Source organism: Ursus maritimus, unplaced genomic scaffold, assembly GCF_017311325.1.
Source record: "Ursus maritimus isolate PB19 unplaced genomic scaffold, ASM1731132v1 scaffold_34, whole genome shotgun sequence".
Taxonomy (NCBI): domain Eukaryota; kingdom Metazoa; phylum Chordata; class Mammalia; order Carnivora; family Ursidae; genus Ursus; species Ursus maritimus.
The window spans coordinates 23847872-23873886 of record NW_024426008.1 but is presented as its reverse complement, the minus strand read 5'-3'; the positions used below and the strand labels follow the sequence as shown (position 1 = coordinate 23873886).

Below are 26015 nucleotides of genomic sequence, written 5' to 3'. Positions count from 1 at the left end.
CCCCTGCTTGTGCTCTCTCTCTCTCAAACAATTAAATCTTTAAAAAATATATTAAAAATAAATAAAAATAAAAACTCCACCTGGGGCCTGCACACATTCATGAACAGCTCAGCATTTCTGTGTGATCAGGGACGACATTCAGGATGATGACTCAGGAGTTGCAAAATCCTATCAAAAAACTTTAATTGTTCGGGAAGGTTATTGTCCTGGTTAAGGTAGTGAATCGGAGAGCAATTTTTAATTTTAAGAATTAAGAGGAAAGAAATCCATATTTCTTAGATGTCACCGCAAGTGAAGTCCCCCCGCCCCCCTCTCCCCTGCTCACGCTCGGTCATGGAGGCCGCCTGGGGTGTCTGCGGAGGATGTGCTGGGTCTGGGGGGAGGACGACCATCATGCTGGCGGACCTGAAGGAAAACGGGCCCTGTTTTCAAGGGCTGGCAACTGCAGCGTGTCGTCTTCATAGCCGACCCGGTTGGCATTTCCTAAAGAAGGGGCGCCTCGGTCCACATCAAACAGGAATTCATCATTCTGCCCACGAGCGTAGGTGAAATGTGAGATAGTCCAAAATAAAAGAGAGGTGTTGCCATCAACACCGATTCATCCTTCCTCCTTTCAGAGACGGGTAGTCCTCCCAGAAAACAAGTCATGGTGTAAAGTAAAAACAAGACCATGGACGTCTGGTCATGGCAAGGCTCTGGAGGACGATGAGGTGGAGGCAAACCCCTGCTCTCCGCGCGCACTCCTCCGAGAAGTATACTTATGTGGCCATTACTCCTGTGGCTGGAACTTTGCAGTGTTTTCCACATGATCACGGGTCGCATTGGCAAAGTACTCCGGTGGCTGTGACGGGCTCCCTTATGTTTATCTCACTTAATGCTGGGAAGTGGGCAAGGAAAGTTTTATCATCTGTTCTGACAGGTGGTCACATAACACATTAGTGGCAGAGTCGGGACTTGAACCCAGAACTGTTCACCACTGGGGGTCCTGTTCTACTCTTGCCTGGCTGGCTGTAAGGCTGTTTGTTGCCTCAGACTGCTTTGCGGGCGCTCTCCTGCTCTGGCCCTCGCCTCTCCTTTACGCCGTCCCTAGCTCCCAAGATGCCCTACCTTCTTGCTTCGCGGCGGGTGGCTGTCTCTTGTGGTGAAGTAACAGCACCGGCCTTGTCAGGAAGCCTGCTGCAACGGCAGGGTCTCTTGCACCCACACCGCCAGACTCAGATAGTGGGTAGTTCTTGTGCACAGTCAGGGTCAAGGAGCCCTGCTCGACCGTATGGGACCAGCCAGCTCGCCCCCCCACCCCATACCCTGCACGGGCTTCTCTTCCTTTCTCCTCGTCCCAAACACCAGGAGGGCCTGAGCAACAGAGTTTCACTAATGTCCTTTCTCTTGGAACTTCCCCACACACAGTCCATAACTTAAGGCCTCAAAAGAACTCCTCAGGTCAGCTACTCCCCCTCATTTTCCTTTAAGGCCTTGACCTTGGGGTCCAGGCTCACTCTGGCAGGGCGTTCACTCAAGGAAGTTTCCTTACGAAAATGCCCAGCAAATCCTTGGCCAAGGTGAGCTCTCTGGCCAGGCAAGAGCAGATCCCTGTTGCTCCAAGCGGGGCCAAGATAATCAAATCTCTTTGGTATAATCAAAGAGAACCAATCTGAGTTTTTTTTCTTCGGCAGAAATAACAAAAGACACCTGGCAGCAAAGGGAGGGGGGTGAAGGATGAGAAGAGGTGTCATTAACCCACAGGCCAGAAGAGCCCAACTCATCAACTGGGATTTGGTTTTGTGAGAGGAGAAAAGATAAATAACAAACTCTTCTTTCACTCTCATGCTTTCTGTCTTTCTTCCCCACTCCCTAAAACTTTAAGAAACTTTTTTTTTCAAGAGCACAAATAATTGTCAAATCCTCTCAGGGTCACAGATCAGGAGCATTACAAGTTTAAAAATAAACAATGATTTAAAAAAAAAAAAGCTGACACAAAAGAATACTTGAAGGCTGCATGAAAACAGTGAAAAGAAAAACAAGTAAAACACCACGGTTCAGGTTTTAGGCTCAGCACATTCAAGTTTTAGGTTTCAAAGGCCAAAGGCTGTTTCTAGGGAGGGGAGGGACACCACGGAGGGGGGGACGAAACTTTTCTCCTGTTCCTGTTAGCAGGAAACCAGTTAACCCGCCAGGGAGGCGAGGGCACAGCTTGCTCCTTGGAGTAAACTAGAAGGCCAACACGCTCAAACCAGCCACGGTTTATGGTGGACCAGTTGGAAAGAATGTGATAATTGTTGATTTTTATCTCTGTAGCCAGGATGGTATCTGTGGAAGGAGGAACTGGAGTTCATGTAACCAGAAAGCATGCGCGCCAACTAGAAATCTATTTATGGTTTTCTGCGAGGCTGGTAAAGCTTGAAAATTCCGCCCGTGTATAAACAAATTGGAGGTGAGGAGGGTGCATGCCTAGGTTTCTTCTAGAAGAGTTCCTTTCAGTCTGACCCACGTGGCTCCTTGTCAGATCTTGGCAAGGCGGACTGTAGAGGTTTCTCTTGTAGCTGTCACAAAAATTGAATTTCATCCCCCCGCCAGGTCACTGTGTCGGAGCTTGGGCGGAAAGACCCAGAGTACCACAGGAAGGAAGTCTCAAAATTTAAAATGCCAGTGTTTTGTGTTTTCCGGGCCAGTGTGTCTAATTTTAAGGAGAAAGTGTTCTCCTTCACATCAGAACCAATTTGTAGATTTGATAGAGTCCCAACTCCCGGAAATGCTGTCACAATTTGCAGATGACCCGTCAAGTGAGGAGTCCGAGCCACTGAGAGTGGCCACAGAGCAGGAATGCTGGTGTTTTCCACTGCTGTGGGCTTTGTCGTAGGCCCACTCACTCTTTGCTCTTCCCTTCCTTCCTCCCCGCAGGACACACGGGAAGAGTAAATACAGCTGTGTGGCCCCAGGCGTGGTCCAGAGCTTCGGCGGGAGGGCCAGGGCTCTAACTATGCCTTGCGTGTCACGGGCAGGTGTGTATGGTGAGTTCTGTACCTGTTCCAGGGTGGGGGTGAGAGGGAAGAATGTAGTTCAGAACCTTCAGCTCCGCACCTGCAAAAACTTCAGAAAGGGTTCTCCTACTCACTCCCTGTTCCCTGCAGAGCAGAGCAGTGGCTCGAAATGGGGGGAAGGGAGCCAGAGGGAGGAAGGCATCTGACAAGGCTCAACTTCCACCTGAGTCGGAGAGAAGAGGCTGCTGGCTACGCCTGATCCGCTCTAGCACTTTAAGCTTTCCCCTAACTTGACATAAGAACCCCACGTATAACCTGGTTCTCACTCGGGGAAATATTTTATCTTCGGCACAGATGTCCTTGAAGGCTTTAGACGCCAGGCTTCAGAGGTTCCAGCGGACAGCCGGTGGGTGGGATCCAGTGTGCAGACCTGTTTGGTTTGGCGCATGAGTTGGTCTTTTCCAATTGGTTTCCAAAATTAACAGAGCAGAAGGTGTCACATAAATATCTGAACTGCTGCCATTTCTTGAAAAATTAGAAGATCTGGCTCCCTGAGCCCCGAATTCCACACCGCAGTGGTGACTGTGACTGATTTTAGGTGGAGCTCGGGGTGGCAGTTCACCACAGTCCCTGCCATTCCCTAAAGCCGTGATCTGATCTGCTCTATTTTACTTTATCTGCCCCTATCAGGAAATGGTTTGTCAGTACCCTGTCACCCCAAATAAATCACAGCCGCTTTGCGGACACAATAGCACGTTTGAGTAACCAAGATCTGCTTGCCCCTTGAGTTTTAATCTCCAAATCTCTCCCTTTGGGCTCCCAGCCTTGCAGGGCTCCCTTAAAGAGCTGCCTTACTTCTGCTGGGATATTTGGGTGCCTCCTTATGGCAACAGAAATCAGAACCTTGGAAGAATCTGGAAGGCAGTGGTTTTAAAAACCAGAGGGAATGAATGAAGCTCTTTCCTTTGCCTTCTGTAAAGAATCAGCATCTCCGACAAAGATCTGTTTATTGATTTCCTTTTAAAAAACTAAGAGCAGAAATCCTAATTTGAGTTGCTTGGAAGAGGCTGCTGAAACCTTTACAGTCATCATGTTTTATAACCACAGCGGTGGGGCATTAAATCTGTCACTCTGTCACTCTGAACCCGGGCAGGCATCTGCCTGTAGCACGGAGAATTCTTTTTAAATTCAACTTACTGTACTCCTCTGTGAATAATTTATAGCGAATCACATTTTAAAGTACTGTTCTTGAGGTGACCTTCACATCATATGAAATTAACCATTTTAGAAGTGGACGGCTTAGTGGCATTGAGTCAATTCACAGTACTGTGCAAGCCACCAGCTCCGTCGGGCTCCGAAACACCTTCATCGCCCCAAAAGGAAACCTTCCACTGGTGAAGCAACTGACCCCATTCTCCCCTCCTCCCTGTTCCTGGTAGTCACCAGTCTCGGTTCTGTTTGTGTGGATTTCCCCCGTTGTGGGTATTTTATGTGCGCAGAATCAGACAGTGTGTGGTCTTTCGGGACTGGCTCCTTTGACTCAGCAGAATGTGTCTGAAGTGTATCAGCTCGTCATTCCTTCCTATGGCTGATTACTTTGAATAAGTTCCCATTACTTAAAAAAAAAAATTGAGTGCCTGTTCTTGATCCTTCTGGTTTTTTGCTCATCGATAACTTGCGTACCAAGGGAGACGGAGACTTGAGATGCGAGAGGAAAGCAGGTTTTTTCAGCAGAGGAGGTAGGAATGCACCGGAAGGCAGGGGCATGGATGTGCTTATTTCCAGGCGTGGAGAGAGCAGAGCGATAGCAGACACTTTGCAAACTGTTGCCCTTTGTATAAAGATAGAAGTCAAGTTTCTGTCAGGCTTGTGTCACAAATGGCCTTTCACAACTTTACTTTAGATTGCCGTAAGAGGGTTCGGCCAAGAAGTCACTAATTCTGCGGAGGAGTGATGGGAGGATTTGGAAACTGAGTCAAAGATGCAGAGATGTTATCTCCCCAGCTCCCCCATGTCCTGCAGCTAAGGTCCGACCCACAGAATAGGAGTCGCGGCGGTCACATCTGGAGCTGAAACGGGTTCTCCTGGTCTAGGATCTCCAAACAGCCCTGTCTGCCCCACTTCTCAGATGGGGAAACCGAGGCACAGCAAGGTGAACTAATTCACTGGAGGCAACATAGCTGGTGGTAGGGCAGCCCATGCCGAAGGGGTTTGATGCAGTAGGTGGGTAGGACACGGGAAGATGATGTATTTGCAGGGTCCCAGGCAATTCCTATGTTATGTGGTGCTCAGACCCCACTATGAGAGAGATCTGTCATTCTCACCCAAGATCCTTCGCTGTCCCTTTTCTCCTTTGGGCTTGTTGGAAAAGCAGCAGGTCGCGGAGACTATTTTTGGCCCGTAAGCACCCGATGAAGGTCACGGGCTCACAGGCCAAGTGAAACCAGCCCAGGACAGAACCTGCAAAGGGTCTCGGGACTATAGGAGGAGACGGCCACTCAGAAAGGGTCTCCGGAAGGGATGGGGGCTCTGGGTGTGCAGTCCTCAAGGGGCCGAGCTCCAGCAGTGCAGGCACTCGTTAACTTTTTAGTAGTCCCAAACAGAGGGCTTTGGCACGGAGTTGGCTTCCCCCCCAAACTGCTGAGTCACACCCCTCTGTCCCGGCTCACGTGCCCCTGCAGCCCAGGGATAAATGCAGACAAAGCCCTGTCTTTGTGCTGCTCAGATAAATCCCGGGAGACTCGAAGAGTCCTGGCTGCTTTTCCTCTAATACTAAGAACGTGCTATGAAGGAGGGAGAAGAAAATTCAAAATCCAAAGCCATGGAAAAGCACACCCATCAGTTCTCCTCCTGTGTCACAGGCAAAATGTAAAGAACGATACAACGAGTGTAAGATTCCCTCAAAAATGGTTTTATTGGGTTAGCAATTCATTAATTTCCAGCCCACTCTGGATGCACTATAACTTTTTGACTTTTCCTTTATTTTTTTATGCTGAAGTAGTTTCCATATATTTGATTTTTAGGGATAGGCGTTCTTCTGTGATTTTTAAAAAATTACATCTTCAGTGGATTCCTACCTATGAAAATACTGCCTCAAAAGTTACGAATTCTTTTAAGACTCTTGGCACATCTTGCCAAGTTGCTTTCTGGAAGGGCATTCCAGTGTGTATCCCACCTGCATCATAGACAAGTGCTCATCAATTAATCTTGTGTGAGCAGTGTTTGTTTTAATTAAAACCAAGACAAAAAACTTTTTCCACATGGTGAGGTGAAAATGGTCCACATTTTTATATGTGTTCTTTTGATATGAAGGATGAATGGTTTACATATTTTCCTACTGAGGTATTGGTGTTTTTCTTACTGATTTTAGTATATATGATTATAATAAATTATATATAAATTATAATAAATATTTATTTATTTATTTATTTATTTATTTATTTATTTGAGAGAGGGAGAGAGTGGGAGAGAGCATGAGCAGAGGGTAAGGGCAGAGGAAGAGGGAGAAGCAGATTCCCCACTGAGCAGGGAGCTGGACACCGGGCTCTGGGATCAGGACCTGAGCCAAAGACAGAAGCTTAACCGACTGAGCCACCCAGGCACCCAGTGATTGTTTTTGATATGAAGTTTCCAGTTTTGTGTGGTCAAATGGGATTTTTCCCTCTATAATTTCTTCTCCTTTTTTTTTTTTTTTTTTTTGGTTAAAGACTCCTTGTCCATTTGGAGTCTTAATTATTTAATTATGTTTAACTTCTTTTTTTTTTTTTTTAAGATTTATTTATTTGAATGGGGAGGGGCAGAGGGGGAGACAGAATCCCAAGCTGACTCCATGCTGAGTGGGGAGCCTGACGTGGGGCTTGATCCCAGGGCCCTGAGATCATGACCTGAGTGGAAACCAAGAGTCAGACGCTGACCCAGCTGAGCCACCCAGTCGCCCCTACCCTATTTCTTATCAGTTAAAAAATTTATGTTTAATTCTGAATTTGACTTTATTTTTCTTTTTGGGTATGTGATATGGCATGAGATTCCAATTTGATTTTTTTTTTTTCCCCAAAAGAGCCAGTTTCCTCAGCCCATTTGTCTTCTGCAGCTGGTTTGGATTCTCTTCTCACCTCTTGGTTCGGGCTGTCCCCCGATTTTACTGTCACTGTAGCATGAGGTCAGAGGTCGCCTCTGCCGGCTTCGGTCCTGGAGAACTTTCACCAGGTGCCCTAGTAGCGCTTTTTCCAAAGAAGGAGGCACATCGGCTTTGGGGTGACCTCAGTGGTGGAAGATAGGGACTGGCATTTCCCCTGAATCCTGACAGCCTGCGCGCCCTTTCCCTCAACTTGGCCAGCTTGCTAGAAAATACTGAGAGGTAAAGCAGAAGGGACTTGGGACATCTCAGTGCCTGTAGGCTGGTCAGACTCACTCTGTCAGTTGTCTGCCAAGCGGGATGAAGTGAGTCTACCTGTCATCTGTAGGTCACCAGACAGGGCCGCCGGAGGCTTTCACCTCTCCTTCCACCCCCATCAGCAATTTGATCTGTGGGAAATAGAGTATGTGTTGCGTGCGCTGTGGCCTCCTGCCCACACAAACAAAAACACAGATCAATGGCTTCAAACACTTCAAAGGCCAGACATTAGCCAAGTGATCAGGGCGTGGTCAGGGTGCTGATCTGCCTGGCACTGAGACTCTGAGCAATAATACAACAAGTCACTTAGCGCATGGCCCCTTCACGGCTCAGAACCACCCCAGAGTCCTTGCTGTGACCCAGGAGGCCCTCCCCGCCGCTGCCTACTGCTCCGACCTCCCTTCCATCACCACCCCTCTCGCTCCGTCTGCTTTGAGCCACATGCCCTACTCAGTGTTGCTTCTGAATACCCCAATTCATTTCTCTCTGCCTGGAACATTCTCTCCTCAGGCTCTTATGGCCCCGTTCTTCAGTTCATTCAGGTTACCTTACATGTCATCTCAGATCTTCCTTGAGCACCTAACTTAAAAAAAAAAAAAAAAAAAAAAGCCTAGGTCACTCTCAATTCTTTGCTTTATTTTTCTTTATAGCACTTTATGTGACATTTTATTCACCCATAAATACACACCCTCTTGTTTATTGTCTCTGTCAACTAGAATGTACGCTCTGAGAAGGCAGAAACGTTGATTTGTTCTGTTTCCTCACCTTGGTCGGTATCTGACAGAGTAGATATCTAATGGTTGGTAGCTTAAAAATATTCAAATGTGAACCCTATAGTTGACACAAGTCTAGAGAAAAGCTGTCATCCAAGCACCCATCTATAATAACGTGCACCATCTAGGGCCCTATCATGATCACAATGGGAAAATGGCCTTTAATCCAATCTGCAAAAGATTGTATAAGAAGGAACATTCCAGAATATATTACCTAATGAGACTTATGTGTGAGGATCTTTCGTAAGTATTAGCTGATTAATCCTCACTAAAGCCCTTTAAGGCAGACATTACCTCCATTATCATAGATAAAGATCCTGAGACTGTAACTTGCATGATGACATATTCATCGAAGGGACACAATTTAGGATCTCCAATCTGACTCCAACAGCCAGGCTCTTTTCTGCTCTGGCGCACTGTTTTCCACAGAATATCATCAGAGATGCTTAACATACATTATCCATTCGGAAAAAGAGAGCTCAGATGATTTAACCACTAGCACAGCTCCTGAGGGGTACAGCTTATCCCTAGGTTTTCTGATACCCAGCCCAGAAAGGGACAGCATAAAACACATAAAGCTTAAAAGAGCATGGGACATGCGTGCCCTTCCCCTAAGAGTAAGCAAGCTCCATTATCTTGTTACACTACAGTGGACAGAGTTGTTTCTGAGGTCTTCAAAGATGGTAGAGTTTTTGGAAAGAGAATAGCAAGAAAGCTGGTTCTCATAAAAAACAATATATATTCATTTGCTCAGTCAATAAATACGTATCGAGTACCAACCATGGGCTAGGCACAGAGATAAGCACTGGGACACAGTGACGAGTAAACAAGGTAGACGTTGTCTTTGGTCTTGCAGACCTCCAAGGCTAGAAAAGATCTTTGTTAAAATGCTGCTGCTGCCATAACATTTCATTTTGTGACTCAAGAAATACTTACGGACTACTTACTACGTTTCATGATTTGTGTTAAGAGGAGGGAATAAAATGGTGAGCAAAGCCAGACACGATTCCTGCCTTCATGGAATTTACGGTCTCATGGGAAAGATACTAAATTATAACGTGCCCACATGGTGCTGTGGGATCCCACAAATAGGGGAAACTGGCTTCTTTAGGAGATTTCTCTTGAGGAAGTGCTACTGGGGCTGAGATCTGGAGGATGAATAGATCACCTTAGTAAATAGGCGGTGAGGGGAGGGAAGAACCCTCCTGGCAACTTGAGCAGCACTGAGAGGATCCTGTTGTGGAAGGAAAGATGGCGCGCACGAAGGACAGGAAAGAGGACTGTGTGTTGGGGGAGCTGGGAATAAGGACCGTCCTGGTTTCAGGTGGGCCTGAGCCGGGGGCAGGAGCAGCCCCGGGGGCTGGTGTACCTCCCCAGCTGGCCTCTAGGTTCGCGGACTTGGAACTGCAGCAACGCCATGTTGCAGACACAGAACTTGGAGGCAGAGAGGCTCAGGGCATCAGCAGGCAGGCGGGAAACTAGACGATCGGTATCATCTACACTAAAACCAAGGCTACGTCTCTGGGCGACGTGGAGGGAGGCACCGCTTTCCCGAACCTTAGTTTCCAGAATGCCCGTCTCAGCAGTGGACCAGAATGCTGTTTTGGGGGTCCCACTGAACTGGATTTAAGCTCTTCATCTGTTACTGGTTACGTTTCTCAGCTTATTCAGTAGGAATAAAAGTCTTTCCTTTTTGGGTTCTTGTGAGATTCAAATGAGATAAAGCATTCAAGCCCTGAGCACAGGGCCTGGCTCACGACTGATGTTGGGTAAAAGCTGCTTGTTCTCCACCTGTCAAATGCAGGCAATGAGAGCGCTGGTTGCCTCACACGGTTATGAAGATCCGTGTTTGGATTGCGTGTGTGGGAATGTTAGGCTGGGCCTCCTTTGCGCAGCCCCAGTTCTAATTTTAAGAGCCAGGAGCCTACTTTTCCTGTTCTGTCGCCCCTTATGAAAGCGGGGCCATCGTCCTCAGAATCTGCCCGGTGCCCCCACGTGCATTCTTTTAAAAGCGACCTCTCACTGTTCTCCCGTTTCCAGGTTTCTGGGTGCCCTTCCGTTTGGAAATCTCTGTCCCACACCAGGCAGGGCGGCCCTGCCGCAGGAGGCACACCCGTCACGCCCACCCCGGGGCCGGCCCTGCCACGGTGCCCGCCGGCGACCTGCCCGGAGAGGCTGGGTAGCGGCGGGACGGGCCAATCAGAAGAAGTTTGGCCCTCTGCAGGTTCCGTCCGCTCACTAGGAGGCGCTGCGGCGGCCGCGGCTGCTCCCAGGGCCGGCGCGGGCTGGAGCGGTCGGGCTGGCGGCTGAGGCTCGTGGCCATGGAGTGGGGTTCGGAGTCGGCAGCCGTGAGGCGGCACCGCGTCGGAGGGGAGCGCCGGGACGGCCCGGCGGCCGCGCCGCAGCCGGGGAGGGAGGCCCCGGCGCAGGAGCCCCCGGCGGACGCGTGCGGCGGTGGCGCGAGGACGCGGAAGCGGAGCGCGGGGGACGGCGGCGGCGTGAGCCGGGGCGCGGGGACTGGGCTGTCTGAGGCGCGCGCCGCGCTGGGGCTGGCGCTCTACCTGCTCGCGCTGCGGGCGCTCGTGCAACTCTCGCTGCAGCAGCTTGTGCTGCGCGGGGCCGCCGGCCGCCACGGGGAGTTCGACGCCCGCCAAGCCAGGTACCCGCCGCTGCCGCTTGGCCCGCGCGTCCCCTGCGGCCCGGGCCCCAGGGCCGCCGCACCTGCGTGCGCCCGCCCCCGCGGGATCGCCCGGGCTCGCCGGCGACGCGCGGCCGCACGTGGGGCGGGGCGACACCGCGCGTCCCTGCCCCGGAGTCCCCGTTTATGGGTCGCGGAGCTTGTCTTGCAGCCGTGAAGGCGGCGGTGCGGTTGTGGGGGAGGGTGTCCCGGCGCGGGGACGGGGTGGGGGGTGCGGATGGCGCTTGCTTGTCCGCCTTCGTTCTGCCCCACTTGCACTTGGAGGGTTGGTAATCGTCCCCCATCTTCTGTAGCAACTTCCACTTTTTACTAGCCTTCCTGCTTTCCAAATGAAATGGGGAATGACATTTTTGTACCTAGGTCGTTTTATAAGCTCGGTTTGGGGGGAGGTGATCACGGGGATAATGCAGTGCTCTTAAGTTCTTGAGGGTCACAGCTCTCACACCTGTAAGCCATGGAGGCTTTTTCTGAAAGACTGCACATTCAAAATGTTATTAACAATTTCAGAGGTTCTCAGATTCCTGGAGCTTGTCCTTGGGCCCTTGATGCGTAAGATTTGGTGTTTTCTTTTTTGTTTTGTTATGTTTTAAAGAAGAGAGACCTTTGAGCATGCTAGGGAAGGTGATTAAAGTCAAAGATACTGACACGCTAAGTATATCAAAGCTCCTGAAGTCATAAGCTAGCAGAGTTTTCAGCAGCCACTGTGTTTTAAAAACTTTTGACTACAAAGTGCTGGAAGCTTATTTTCTTAAGGACTTTCTGGAACACACCTCCCCCACTCCCTTTTTGCCCACTTGGAATGCAGTGAAAAGGCAACACATTTTTTTGTTGTTGTTTGTTTTAGGGGTAGGGTTGGCTTTGGCCTGAATTGAAGTTATTAGTCTAGTGTGCACTGAGAGGGCCGAGTCCATTCTCAACAATCACGGTTTTTCTTTGCTTATTCAACCTCTTGCCTTAATTGTCTTTGCTCATTGGCTTCTGCTGCTTAGAATCAGTAACCCTGCAGCGTGTGGCACAATGAAGCTGGATTCTGTCTGTCCAGCCTTCAGCAGCCACAGGTTTCGAATAGAATCCCTGGGCTTCGTGTGGATTTGATATGGGGATAGGGAGAATTTGGGAGTGGAGTGGGTGGAGAAAACTCTGAAGGGAGGAACTCCCGGGAGGCAAAAGAAAATGGTGGAACCTTACAAGTGATTTTCACAGGGTACCTGAAATAATAAAAGTCAGCCCTTTTTACGTGAGAAGTCAGAGAACTTGTTTGCGCAGGGAGGTGGGAGGGCCCACAGGAAAAAGTGGCCTAGCACTCCTTGTCACCGTCATTCTTTTGGTTGCTTCCAGGGATTATCTTGAACACATAACATCCATTGGCCCCAGGACCACAGGAAGTCCAGAAAATGAAATCGTGACGGTCCGTTACCTTTTGGAACAGATTAAACGGATTGAAGTTCAGAGCAGCAGCGTCCACAGGATTTCAGTAGATGTGCAGCGGCCCACAGGCTCCTTTAGCATTGACTTCTTGGGAGGTTTTACGAGCTACTATGACAACATCACCAACGTCGTGGTGAAGCTGGAGCCCAGGGACGGAGCCCAGCACGCCGTCCTGGCGAACTGTCATTTTGACTCCGTGGCAAACTCACCAGGTATGGACCTGATCCTTAGTCCTGTCAAAGTTGCACCTCGGGAAGCTCAGAAAGGTTATTAACTCCAAGCTGCTTGGGCAGTTGTTCAAGATAATCAGAAGTATTGCTTAGTTTAAGATCCAGACCCTCACTGTTCGCTCAAGTCCTTTATTTTTTGAACATCAGTGCCAGCAGCCCAGTGATGGGACATGGGATGTTTCTGGTAGGTCACAGCTGCTTTATCAGCAGTGCCAGTCCTTTGTCCCTGAGTCCTGGGGTTAGGTTCTGCCACTTGAAGTGTTTACTCAGCTAGGTGTTGTACGAGGCTTTGGGGATTTGGGATGAAGGAACGGTTTTTGCCTTCAGGGAATGCCGGGTTTGGAGGACAGCTCTCCTAGCAGTGTCTGTCGACCTGTAAAGGGGGGACTTTGGTTCACTGGCGATGCCGTACTCTGAGAGTATCTCATTAATCCATAAATCTTTCTCTGAAAATACTTCGGTGAAATAGAGTACTTGATGTCTAGGATGGTGCCTGACACGATAAATACTTGTAGAATGAATGAGAATTCCCTAAATTGGACTCGCATTTTTAAAAATAAGATTCATGAGAGACACGTTTTCAGTAGTTAGATTTTAAGTAGGAATGAGGAGAAAACAGTAGCTTTTTGTAGTGGAATCATAGTATCTTACAGCTAGAGGAGCTGAGATGACATCTGCTTAACCCTGTCTTTTGTCTCAGGAGTAAACTTAGCTGATCACCACTGACCAGAGGCAGAGCTGGTACCAGGTGCGGGGGCTTCCAGCCCATCCGTTCTTTGAGCTACATTTAAAGGGAGGAGAGTATCAATGTGTAGTGAATGTTCTTCTTGGCAAACTACCTCACCCCTTCTTTCTTTGCTCGGTTTCTCATCTGTAAAATGGAGATACTAGAGCTTTCATGGCATGAAAAACCTTCCCCCCCCTTTGTTATTTGATAATAACATTTCTGGATTGCTTGAACTTACGGCAGGCTCATATGAACATCCAGAGTTGTACAAAAGATTAAAAAAAACCTGCTTGATACAATGATTCGTACTAGAATATCTTTAATCAGAAAACTTGCCAATTGCGTTTAGAATGTAGCATGCTTTTTCAAGTACCTGTGAACAAATATCTGTTTCGTGAAGTCAGAAATACCTTTGTGTGTGCTTAGGGAAAGAAGTAGTCTCTCATGCCTATTTCAAAGAAGCTATGAATTAAGTGTCCCCCTACGGCCACGGTCACAGTGCTTAAATTCTTGGGTGGGACAGATTAGCAGCATGGTTATTTAAGAGCATTATAAAAGAAAAATGTGTATGCGTGTATCAGAAACGTAGTGCCGGATGTTACAAATTGAATACACGGAGTCTGTGAAGGAGATGATCGTGATTTTGCGGGTCTTTGGAACACATTTTTAATTAAAATTTTATAAGAATATCCCAGCCAACAATTGCAAGGAAATTTCTGTCAATTATAAATGTTCTAGTTGAAAATAAATAAATAGAGCTGAAAAAGACCATCATAAAATAGACCATCACCTATGTCCTTTTAGTGGATGAACTAAGTGAAACATGGAGATATGCACTGTTTTCTTTTCTTTTCTTTTCTTTTCTTTCTTTTTTTTTTTTTTTAGTTCTTCTCAGCAGTGTATCTGGAACTTTAGGAACTGATCTACCACTTCGGAGTAATGTTACCCACAGAAAGGCCTTAAATGTCTTTTTGGGTTTGCTGCATGGCCCCAGGGTGTTGGTAGAAGAGAGTGAGTTATTTCAGTGGTGGTTTTAATTTCAGGGTTAATTCTGACTGGAAAGTGATGTTGGCGTACCACTGGCCTTAGAAATGCTGTCCTCTGACTTCCCTTCCCTTTCTGAAAGGGATTTAATCTGGGGCCCCTGGGCGGCTCGGTCGGTTAAGCATCTGACTCTTGATTTCAACTCAGGTCATGAGCTCAAGGTTGTGAGATCGAGCCCCATGTCTGACTCAGCCCTGGGTGTGGAGCCTGCTTGGGATTTTTTCTCTCTCCCTCTGCCCCTCCCCATCTCGCTTGCTCTCTCTCTTTCACTCCCAAAAGAAATAAAAAAAGGGACGTAATCTTCTCTAGTCCCATTCTCTGATGCGAGAGCCATTAAAATAAAGGAAGATAAGTGGGCAGATAAACTTTTTAATCAACCCTAGATATGTTTCTTTCAGTTTTCCTTTCTCTCACTTTGAATAAACATTTTATTGTTTGCTGTTTACATTACAGTAACTCAGTCTGAAAGTTAAAAAAGTCATTTTCTTTGGTTGCCAGAAGGTGTTACTTTTTACTGATAGCTACATAGACTTTCTGCTCCACAGTAATTAGGTAATGATTACTTTGTTTCACTTTGATTAAAAATGCAATCTAGTGATCACTACCAAGAGGGTATGGCTAATTAGTTTCTTCTTGAGTAGGAAGGGGGTCTGGAATTTAACAGTGCCCAAGCAAGCATTTTAGCTGGTTGCAGAGTGTTTCTTAAATTTGTAAAGAGAAGGAACAATTTAACACTGGAGGTGGACCACCATTTTCTTGTAATCCTCATGACACACCTGTGAGGTAACTGTCATTGGCCTTGCCCTCCAGACCAGGAAATTGTAGGGTAAATAACAGCTAGAATTTACTTCCAAGTCTTTCTTGCCCTGAAACCCACGCTGAATTCTGCAGCACCCTGCCTCCCAGTGCGTAAACCCAGAAGTGCTCCTGCCTGGGTCATTGCTGTGTCTTGTTTACTCACACTTGAAACTTTTTAGTATGGAAGATTTCAAATTGTACAAAAACAGAATTGTTTAACCTCCGTGTACCCATCACCCAACTTGAAAGGCCGGGTCTTCTTTTCCCCCCACGCCTGCACCCCTTGGCTATTTTGAAGCAGATCTCAGCTGGACTGATTTCTCTGTATTCCAGTTAGTATCACTGAAAGATAAGGGGTCTTTTTGGACATATTCACGATACCGTGAATTACCTCACCTAAAAAACTTAACAGTAATTCCTTAATATCATCAAATGTCCAGTCAGTTCCTTTACTAAACTCTTATGGTGCTTTTTAAAAAAATCAAGGTATATAAATCTATGAGGTTTCCGAATCAAGAGAGGTGAGGCAGTCTGATGAGGGCCTCCGCTTTCTCGCTGCTGGGAGCAGGGATGCTGTTTAGGTCATTGGTCTCCATTCCTGTGTCTTACTAGATTTGAGGTCTTCTTTGTACTTGTTCATCACATAATCCCTTTCCTCACATAAGCTTTAAAAATGTGACGCCACCCAAAGGGCCCCCGGAAATGTGGAGTGACGTGCAGCTTTATGATAGTGGCAGCAAAGGCACGGTGGCAGCGGGAGATGAGGCAGGAAGTCAGAGACAGACGTGGCACTGTTACAGAGGACGTGGCATGAGGAGAGCAGAGCAGACTGCCTTGGGGTGATGAGGGTGCCGCTGTCCAGTATTCACTGAGGTCCCTCCTGCTTGCTGATTCAATAGGTGGGAGTTGAGTGACAGCTCATGGCTGGACACGGTTCCACACACATCCGCAGGCGAGCCGGACGAGGATCCCAGCCGGCTGCTGTTGTCAACCCATGGTGACACGCACAGCCCTGCTTCTGGTCTCGCAGCCACAGGGGTGCTTTTTTTTTTTTTAAGTAGGCTCCATGCCCAGCATGGAATGCAACGTGGGGCTAGAACTCATGACCCTGAGATCAAGACTTGAGCTGAGATCAGGAGTTGGACAATTAGCAACTCAGCCACACTGTGGTGCTTTCTTGATGAGAAAACCCCATTCCCAGCCGTGACAGTTCATCCTGCAAGAGGTTTGTTGTTGTTGTTGTTGTTGTTGTTTTTAATTTCAAGGATTTTGTTTATTTGACAGAGAGAGCATACCAGCAGTGGGGAGCAGCAGACACAGAGGGAGAAGCAGACTCCCTGCTGAATAGGGAGCCCAATGCGGGGCTCAGTCCCAGGACCCGGAGATCATGCCCTGAGCTGAAGGCAGACGCTTAATGACTGAGCCACCCAGACGCCCTTCAACCTGTAAACATTTTAAAATCTGAGGCGCACTCTCGTTTTCTGATTTAAAGGTGCCAGTGATGATGCGGTTAGCTGCTCAGTGATGCTGGAAGTCCTTCGCGTCTTGTCAGCATCTTCAGAAGCCCTACATCACGCTGTCATATTTCTCTTTAATGGTGCTGAGGAAAATGTCCTGCAGGTGAGATCTTACTCTTTGAAATACTAGATTTGAGTAATAACGAGTATAGTAATAATAGCTCACACCTAATGCATTTCGAGTATTCATTCGTGTAGTCTCATAAAACAGTAGTGTAGCCGGCGATGCTTCACGAACCCCACAGCCACTGTGGACCTGCGCGCAGTGGTTGAGAACTCAGAACAGATCATCTTGTCAGCTTTGTGATTCATGAAAGGGCTTTGTGAGGGCATCATGAGCCGCCCCGTGGGACTCGGGCGTTGCAGAGATGCCTTGAGGCAGGCCCACGAGCACGCGGCTCGTCCTTTCTCCCGTTCGCCTCACGCTTACTGAGGACATTGTTAGCCGCCGCGCGGCAATGAGGCAGCTTCTGTGACGGTGACTTTCCCCTCAGCAGACTGCACGCAGCCGGCATGCATGGAGACACGGGTACGTGGCTTGAGATACTGCCTTGGAAAAAAATGATAATTTTCCCATCTGCCCCTTATCAACATAGACAGTCTGTCTTTAAAATAAGCAAAATAAAGACTTAGATAATTTAAGGTTGTTTAACCTATATTTGTTTTATTTCCTTCTTCTTCAGGCTAGTCATGGCTTCATAACCCAGCACCCCTGGGCCAGCCTGATCCGGGCATTTATTAACCTGGAGGCCGCGGGCGTGGGAGGGAAAGAGCTTGTGTTCCAAACAGGTACGTGAGGCTGTGTGTTACATCTTAATGCAGTTGCAGCTGTTTGAATGCAGTTCTGTTCTTCATGAAAGTGGAAGCTTTTCGGACTTAAGTACCCTCATGAAACGAACATTCTTCGTAAGGCATCGGGTAGTTTTACTTTGTTGTTGTTGGCATTTTAACAAGATGATATTAACAGCACCTACCACGTGCATAGCGCTTACCAGGTGCTAAGTGTTGTTCAAAGCATCGTGTATATATTAAGTTGCTTAGTCTTCAGAACAACCTGAGGACTGGGGACTGTAATGACCGTCGTTTCACGCATCAGAAAACCGAGCCAGGAGACATTAAAATGTCCGAGAGGTTTCGTAGTTGGTAAAAGGCACAGTGGGGTGGAACCCTGGCAGCCCAGGCTCACAGCCCTCGCTGGGAACTGCTGACCAGATTGTCACAGAGGGGATGGGCTTTGTTCTATCCATTGTGGCTGATTATGATGTAAATAATGTTAAATGACAACCATTTCATGAATTTAAAATGAGAAAATAAGCTTCTGGTTAAAGGGTTTTAAATTGATAATTGAGTTAATTTGAATGTCACTGGATTCAGTAATACTTCGTCAGCCAGAGAAATATTTTTAATTTTATGAGTAAGCCTTCCCAAGGATAACAAGGTGAGGGTCGTAAGGATAGCAGCCATTACGTTAGTGAGGATCATTTATCACGTTTTTTTAACAGCATTTGAAGTTCTGGGCTTCCTCAGCTCTGCCTTGGGACGTTGCACACCATTTTCCCCAGTGGGTTAGAAATTTGGATAGTGCATTTTAGCCGTACACACAGCATTTGGTAGAAGTTCTGTAATGGGGGCCTGAGATGGGCCAGGAGAAGAGAGTAAGCTGACAGGGGAACTTTTTAGTGCCCTTTACAGGCCCGGGATTGGTTAAGGTGTGCTCAGCACGTCTTTAAACTAAACAGTACCATATTTCAGTATTCTCCTTCCAGCTTAGTTTAGACGTTTACCCTTCAAACTGGATATATGTTTTATGTCAGCTAACCTCTGAGAATCTCAAGGTTGTGAGATGAGAAGAAGGTGCTCCTTTCCTTCTGACTCTGCAACCTCTCTGTTTGCTCTAACGCCTCACCTGACTCGTGAGAAGCTGCCGCTGACATCTGTGGGTCTCCGTAGAGGCCACACTGTGACCGTGCCCTCCGGTTCTGGGGGTCAGTCAGGCTAGGGGGTTACGTGATGGCACAACCCCACGTCAAAGCAAGCGAACAGCAGCAAGAGGAAATTCTGTAAGCAAAGCTGATGCTGTGTCTGTCCTCCAGCGAAATGTCAGGGCTCCGCACGGGCAGGCGTGTGTCCGTCCGTCTTCCCTGGTGGGCGTGCACTCTGTGTTAAGTGCTCGGTCGTTCGCACTGCGCTCCGTACTCCCGGGACCCGGATCAAAACCAGCCCGACGGTGCGGTCTGCCCCTCTCCGGAACTTACTCTGTGCGTCTGTGTGAACGCGTGCATGTTCTGTGAGTACATGGTGACATAGTTTACACACATGTAGACCAGAGAGGTTAAAACACATGTCCCTGGGGCCAGCTAGATCTAGGTCCAAGGTAATCTCTTCACTGACGCTTACTGAGCACCCTCTTCGCTAGTGTGACTCGCCTGCAGGCCGTGCTCTTTCTACTGAATGTAGATAGTTTGACGTAAGCATGTGCACTTGCACACACTTTAGATGTAATCGTATTATCTGGAAAGATTTAAACTACAGTAACGGTCACTGCTGGCTGGTGGGTGTCACCAGGTGGAGCGGAGGATGGGGCTAAATGTGAAAAGCCATCGCTTAATGAATTTAAAAACAGAATTGTCAGTACTGCTTTACTTACACTCTGTAGTTTTCTGTATTCTTGACATTTTTTCATTGCGTTTGATACCTTAATGATAAAAGCAAAGAACAGACTTGTTAGTAATTAGCAATATACGGTTGGCCCTGGGACAACGCGGGGGTCAGGGGCGCTGATCCCCTGAATGGTTGAAATCTGTGTGTAACTCTTGACTCCCCAAAAACCTAACTACTGTTCTATACACGGGAAGGCTGACTGATAACGAGCAGTCGATCAACACACATTTTGTATGTTGTGCGTATTGTATAGTGTATTCTTATAATAGAGTGAGCTAGAGAAAAGAAAATGTTATTAGGAAAATCGTAAGAGAAAATACACTTCCAGTATTATACATATTTATTGAAAAAAATCCATGTAAGAATGGACTGGCACAGTTTAAACCCATGTTATTCAAGGGTTAACTGTATTTACAATTTTAATGTTTCACTCATTGAAAATAAAATCCTCATACTTCAGAATTAATTTTTTCTGGAGGGGCATCCTACAGAAGATTTGGAGGGAATTTCCCCCCCTTTTCCGAGTTTTTATGCCATGTTTTCCCTCTAGGTTTTGGTAGCTTATTCTTGTGGCTGAACTGCATATGGGACAGCTTCCCTGGTGCATTCTGACATTCCAGCACCTTCCTCAGGCTCTCCCTTCCACGTGCCACTGCCCGCTAAAGCCTGGCGTCCTTGTGGGGCAAGTCAGCATGGCTTCCACGTGTCACTAAAAGAGGAGAAAGCCTCCAGGATGTTGAGTCCTGCTAGGTTGCCCCATCCTCAGCTTCTTAAACACACGCTTGTACTGCCTGGACATGTCTTGGTTGAAACAGTTTGCACTCGCTGGTGTTCCATTGTCCCTTCAGAGAGAGAGACCTGCCTTCGGGGAGTTTTTAGGGACTGGAATAATCATTACCACCTGACTCTAAAAAGGACCAGGGTGCATAAAGGAATGACTTTATCAGATTAGTGATTTATGTCATGACCCAGTAAGGCTGCTTGAATCATTTGAAGGCGTTATAGAATCCATTATTTTAAAATTTAATCAGATTAGGCCAGTAATAAATGTCCCCTGTGAAAAATTCAACCTCGAGTAGAAGCCCAGAAGCAAAGGGGTCACGGACTCCTTTTCCCTTGTGAAAAATATCATGCCCCCTGTCCTACCCCAGAGCAAACCACGTGAGGGTTTAGTCCCTACTCTTCTGGAATTTTTTTCTGTTCACACATATTGATAGAGTAAGTTAATACATATTACGAAAATGCAATCTCACTCTATTTACTGTTTTATAACCTGCTTGGGATCATGTCTGTTTGAAACAGTACAGCTTTATTGAGGTGTAAGCCACATACCCTGTAATTCACCCATTTAAAGTAAAACTCAGTGGTTTTTAGATCTATTCGCCGAGTTGAGAGTTGAGCGGCCATCACTACAGTCAATTCTAGACTCTTCTCATCACCCCAAAGAGAAGCCGCACACTCAGTGGCTTTTTTCAAGATATGGGATGTTTTCTAAGGTTTATCCATAGATGGAAAGCCCGTGTGAGCACTTCCTTCTCTTTATGACTGAATTACGTTCCATCGTGTGGATAGAGTGCGTTTCGTTGATCCATTCGTCAGTCAGTGGACACGTGGGTGGATTGCACTTTCAGGCTCTCGGGAATAGCGCTGCTGTAGGCACTTGTGTGCAAGTCTGTGTGTGGACATGTGTCTTCCTTTCTTTTGGGTGGGTGCCTAGGTCATAGGGTAAATTTATGTTTAACTTTTTAAGAAACTGCCAAACTTTGTAGTCAAGCTTTATTTCAACAGAAATGTAAATTCAGATGACGGTAAATTTTTAAATTTTTTTTTGTAATGAATTTGTTACACTTCAGATTTGCAGGAAGTAAGTAGAACGCTGCCCGGAGCCGGTGGGGCAGGCAGTGCCGTGCAGCTGGTGGAGTGCAGGCTGATGCCGTTCTGGGCACTTTGGCAATAGGTACCGCTTGAAATAGCGCGCAGACCCTTCAGTCCGCCACAGCCACTGGTAGGAATTTATCCCACAGAAGTCACTGTACACGGGCATGTCGATCCAAGTACCGCATAGTCTCCTCGGCTTCTTTATAAGACTGACAAATTGAGGGTACCTTCCAGGTCCATGCACAGGAGACTGGTTATATTCATGGTGACCTAAACATTTTTCCCTCTTCCGACCACTGCTCATCTCTCTGTGCCCAGCTTTCGCCACATTCTTCAGGAGTGGAATTCCTTGTTTTACTTGGCTCCCTCTGCACCCAGCACAGGCTCCAGCCAGGCACCCCGAGGTCAGATCCCAGCCATAGCACGCGCCCTCAGCGAGCCACCGTGAACCAGTCGCACAACTGCTTCTGCTTTCGTTCCTCATCTCTAACACTGGGATAGTGTTAGTACCCACCTCTTAAATTAGTAACCACTGAGTAAAACCCTCGGTTCTGTAATTTCTCATGTGAGGGCTCCCTTCGCCTTGTTTGTATTATGGGGCATAGCTCACTCAGGAGCTGACTAACTTGCACCAGCCCAGTCTCTCCAGACTTCCTTTTTGTACCAGAACTTGACCTGCAGGCCCCAGCGGGCGATCAGGGAGAGGCTAGAGCTGGGCTGGAGTGCTCACATGCAGTAGGCGGATCTCCAAGGGCTTAAAGGCCAGGTAGCAGATATTTAAAACTGTACTTTCTTGCCTGCTGATGGGTCTTACCTTTTTTTTTAATTTATTTTATTTGAGAGCGAGAGAGTGTGTGCCCATGAGTCGGGGGCGGGGAGTAGAGGCACAGGGAGAAGCACACTCCCCACTGAGCAGGGAGCCTGACGCTGGGTTCGATCCCAGGATCATGACCCGAACTGAAGGCAGATGCTTAACTGACGGAGCCACCCAGGCGCCCTGGTCTTACCTTTTTCACAAGTATTAACATTTTAAGTGTCTTCATTTTGTCTTTTATTGTAAAAGAAAAACAGCTCTGCGTGGTCAGCCTGATGAATTTTTACAAACAATATAATCATGTAACCAGAACCCAGATCAAGACTGAGTATTGCCCGCACTGCAGGGTCCTTCTGAGGCCCTTCCCAGCCGTCCTCCCCTGAAAGGTTACTGCTGGCCCGACTTAACGTTTTGACAGATTAAATTTGAACTTCCTATAAATTGACTCCCACTGTTTTCTTTTGTGTATGACTTCTTTTTTACTCAACACCATGTCTGTAAGATTTATCTGTCTTGTGTTTAGCAGGACTTCATTCTTTTTTATTGCTGAATACTATTCCATTGACAAGACTATTCATTCTACTGGTGTTCGATTGTTCATAGATTTTGGCTTTTATGAGGGGTGCTGATATGAATGTTCTCGTAAATGTCTTCTGGTACTCGTGTCTGTGATGACACACTTCCAGGTAGAGTTAGTGAGTCATAACGTGCATATGTTCAGCTTTGGTAGATACTTTTGGTAGATAACTGCCATACCTGGATGTGAAAACCCTAAATAAAATATTAGCAAACCGAATCCAGCAATATGTGTGTGTGTATGAACGTGCACATATATATATATATATATATATATATATGTGCACGTTCATACCAAAAAGATACCGTTTTCCAGCTGAGTTGAGCTTATTCCAGGAATACGAGATGTGTTTTCCCTGTTTCAGGTGTTTAGCAAAACGATTCAATATTTGTATATATTTCAAAATGATCGCCACAATAGGTCTAGTTAATATCCATCATCAGAGTTACAAAGTATTTTTTCTTGTGATGAGAACCTTTAAGACCCACTCTTTCAGCAACTCTGCAGCACGTAGCACAGGGCTATCAAGTGTAGTCAGCGTGCCGTACATTCCATCCCCAGGACTTGTGTATCTGTTTATCTATTTATAAATAAAGATTTTAGTTTTAAGTAATCCCTGCCCCCCAGTATGGGGCTGGAACTTAGAGTTGCACGTTCCACCGACTGAGCCAGCCGGGCACCCCGAGACTTACTTAGTTTTTAACTGCAAGTTTGTACCTTTCAATCACTTTGACCTGTTTCAGCCACCCCCCAGCCCCCACCTCTGGCAGCTATCAGTCTGTTCTCCGTATCTCTGAGTTTGGGTTTTTGTTTTCTTTTGTTTAGATTTCGCATATAAGTGAGATCATATGGTATTTCTTTTTCTCTGTGTGACTTACTTAGCATAATGCCCTCAAGGTCTATCCATGCTGTTGCAAATTTGGCAAGATTTCCTCTTTTTTTAAAGGGTGAATATTCCATTGTGTATATATACACCACATCTTCTCTATCCATTCATCCACTGATGGACACTTAGGTTGTTTCCATATCCTGGCTGTTGTGGATAATGCTTCAGTGTGCACGGGGCTGCCTGCTGTTTTCTGCGGTGGCTGCTCCAGTTTACGGTACCACCAGCAGTGCACAAGGGGTCCCTTTTCCCCACATCTTCACCAACACTTTATTTCTTGTCTTCTGGAAAAAGCCATTCTAACAGGTGTGCGGTGATACCTCATTGTGGTTTTGATTTGCGTTTCCCTGGTGATGAGTGTTGCTGAGCCCCTTTTTGTGTACCCATTGTCTGTCTGGACGTCTTATTTGGAAAAATGTCTATTCAAATCTTCTGTCCTTTTTTTTAATTGGATTTTTTGTTGTTGCTATTGAGTTATATGAACTCTTTATGTATTTTGGATATCAATCCTTTATCAGATATATGATTTGCAAATATTTTCTCCAGGTTGCCTTTTAATTTTGTTGATAGTTTCCTTTGCCGTAAAAAAGCTTTTTAGCTTGATGTATTCGCACATACTTGTTTTAACTTTTGTTGCCTTTGCTTTTGGTGTGAAATCCAAAAAATCATTGCCAAGACTGATGTCAAGGAGCTTATTACTACCCACATTTTCTTCTAGGAGGTTTATAGTTTCAGGTTTTATGGTTTCAAATCTTTAATCCATTTTGAGTTAATTTTTGTGTGTGATGTAATTTCACATTGCATTCTTTCAGTTTTCCCAATACCATTTATTGAAGAGATTGTCCTTTCCCATTGTATATTCTTGGCTTCACATAAATTAACTGAACATGTATGTGTGGGTTTATTTCTGGGCTTTCTATTCTGTTCCATTGATGTATGTTTTTATGCCAGTACCGTACTATTTTGATTACGATAGCTTTGTAACATAGCCTGAAATCGGGGAGTGTGGTGCCCCCCAGCTTTGTTCTTTCTCAGGATTGCTTTGGCTATTCATGATCTTTTGTGCTTCCACACAAATTTTAGAATTGTTTGTTCTATTTCATGAAAAATGCCATTGGAATTTTGAAAGGGATTGCCCTGAATCTGATATTGTTCTGGGCAGTATGTACATTTTAACAATATTGGTTCTCCTAGTCCATGAACATGGAATATCTTTCCATGTATTTGTGTCTTCACTTCGTCTCATCCGTGTCTTACAGTTTTCAGAGGACAGGTCTTTGACATCCTTGGTTAAGTTTGTTCCTAGGTATTTTATTTTGGTGCAATTGTAAATGGGATTGTTTTCTTAATTTCTCTGACAGTTCATTATTAATGTATAAAAATTAACTGATTTTTGTCTATGGATTTTATATCCTGCAACTTTATGAATGGTTAGATGAAGATGGGTTAATATTTGAAAATCAATCTATGTATTTTACCACATTACCATAATAAAGGAGAAAAACCATCTCAGCTGATAATCTCAACATAATCATCTAAGGAAATAAAGAACAAGGATATGTTCCTTCATAACAGTACATATATGACACAAAATACGACATTAATATAAAACTATTTAATGTTTTTTGATTTTCTTTCCAGTTGTTCCAATAATGACATAGTTGTTTTTGTTTTTAATCAGAGTTCCAGTCCAGGAACATACAGCATTTGATTGTCATGTTTTATTAGACCTATCACAGTGATTATGTAACACACACGTAAAAGGTTATAAGATGGAAAACTTAATCATGGTAGGTGAGTATGTCCGTACCCCCGTGGATGGAAGGAGCTAGACACATGTCCCACTTCCCGTGGGCTCTTGCCTGCCCCTTCTCAGATACAGCTCCCTCCCTCTCGCCCCAGAGTGCCCCATAAACAGCTCCTGCTGTTTATGATACTCTCCTTTCTGGTTTAGCTTTACCCATTTTTCAGTATGGTTTTCATATTTTAATAGGATAATTTTGGTTATTAACATCTAATTGTCACAGTATTTTAATAATAGCATCTTGACATGATTTGGTTTGATAATCACCGCCGTTCTTTCACATCTGTGTTCTCGGTGTCCCACGTCGGGAGGCTTGTCCTGTGTCTGAGCACCAGTGAGGACAGTGGCTTCTGGTCATCTGATGATGGTATTTGCCAGGTTTTTCTACTTTGTGAAGTTACTGTTTTCCCCTTGTAATAGGTGCTCTGGCACGGAGCACACGCCCCCTTTCTCATGAGGCTTTTGATCCTGGAGTCAGCAGACACGATGATTCTGGATTTTTACTGTGGAGTTAGCCTGGTGTTGAGTGTTGTGGCTTCATCTTTCCATCCATAGCTAATAGTTGGAATTTTGCTCAAAGGAAAGCTTCCCCTTCTCCCTCGTCTGTGTATTTATTTCCACGTGTCATGTGTTTTCTGTGTTGTGTTGCTGTCGTCCTGATGCGGGAGTTGTCTCCAGTTAGGCCAGCGGTAGCCCCCTCACTGGTGCTTGCGTACCTCGGATGTGTTTCTCACACCCCGGCATGAGGTGTACGAGGACGCTTGTACTGTCCTCGCCCCGGGTCTGCGATTAGCCATTCCCTAAGGAGA

The 26015-nt window shown here is 46.4% G+C and overlaps 1 protein-coding gene across 2 annotated transcripts in view; it reads left to right on the top strand.

Annotated features, from left to right (window-relative positions):
* Window positions 1-10465: 10465 nt before the first annotated feature.
* Window positions 10466-26015, top strand: part of ERMP1 (endoplasmic reticulum metallopeptidase 1) — a 41820-nt gene continuing 26270 nt past the window's right edge. For both annotated transcript variants that reach the window (XM_040620315.1, XM_040620316.1), the window contains exons 1-4: window positions 10466-10803; window positions 12181-12482; window positions 16562-16689; window positions 17270-17375. In XM_040620315.1, the coding sequence (XP_040476249.1) occupies window positions 10466-10803; window positions 12181-12482; window positions 16562-16689; window positions 17270-17375 (874 nt within the window). The remainder of the gene's footprint in view (window positions 10804-12180; window positions 12483-16561; window positions 16690-17269; window positions 17376-26015) is intronic.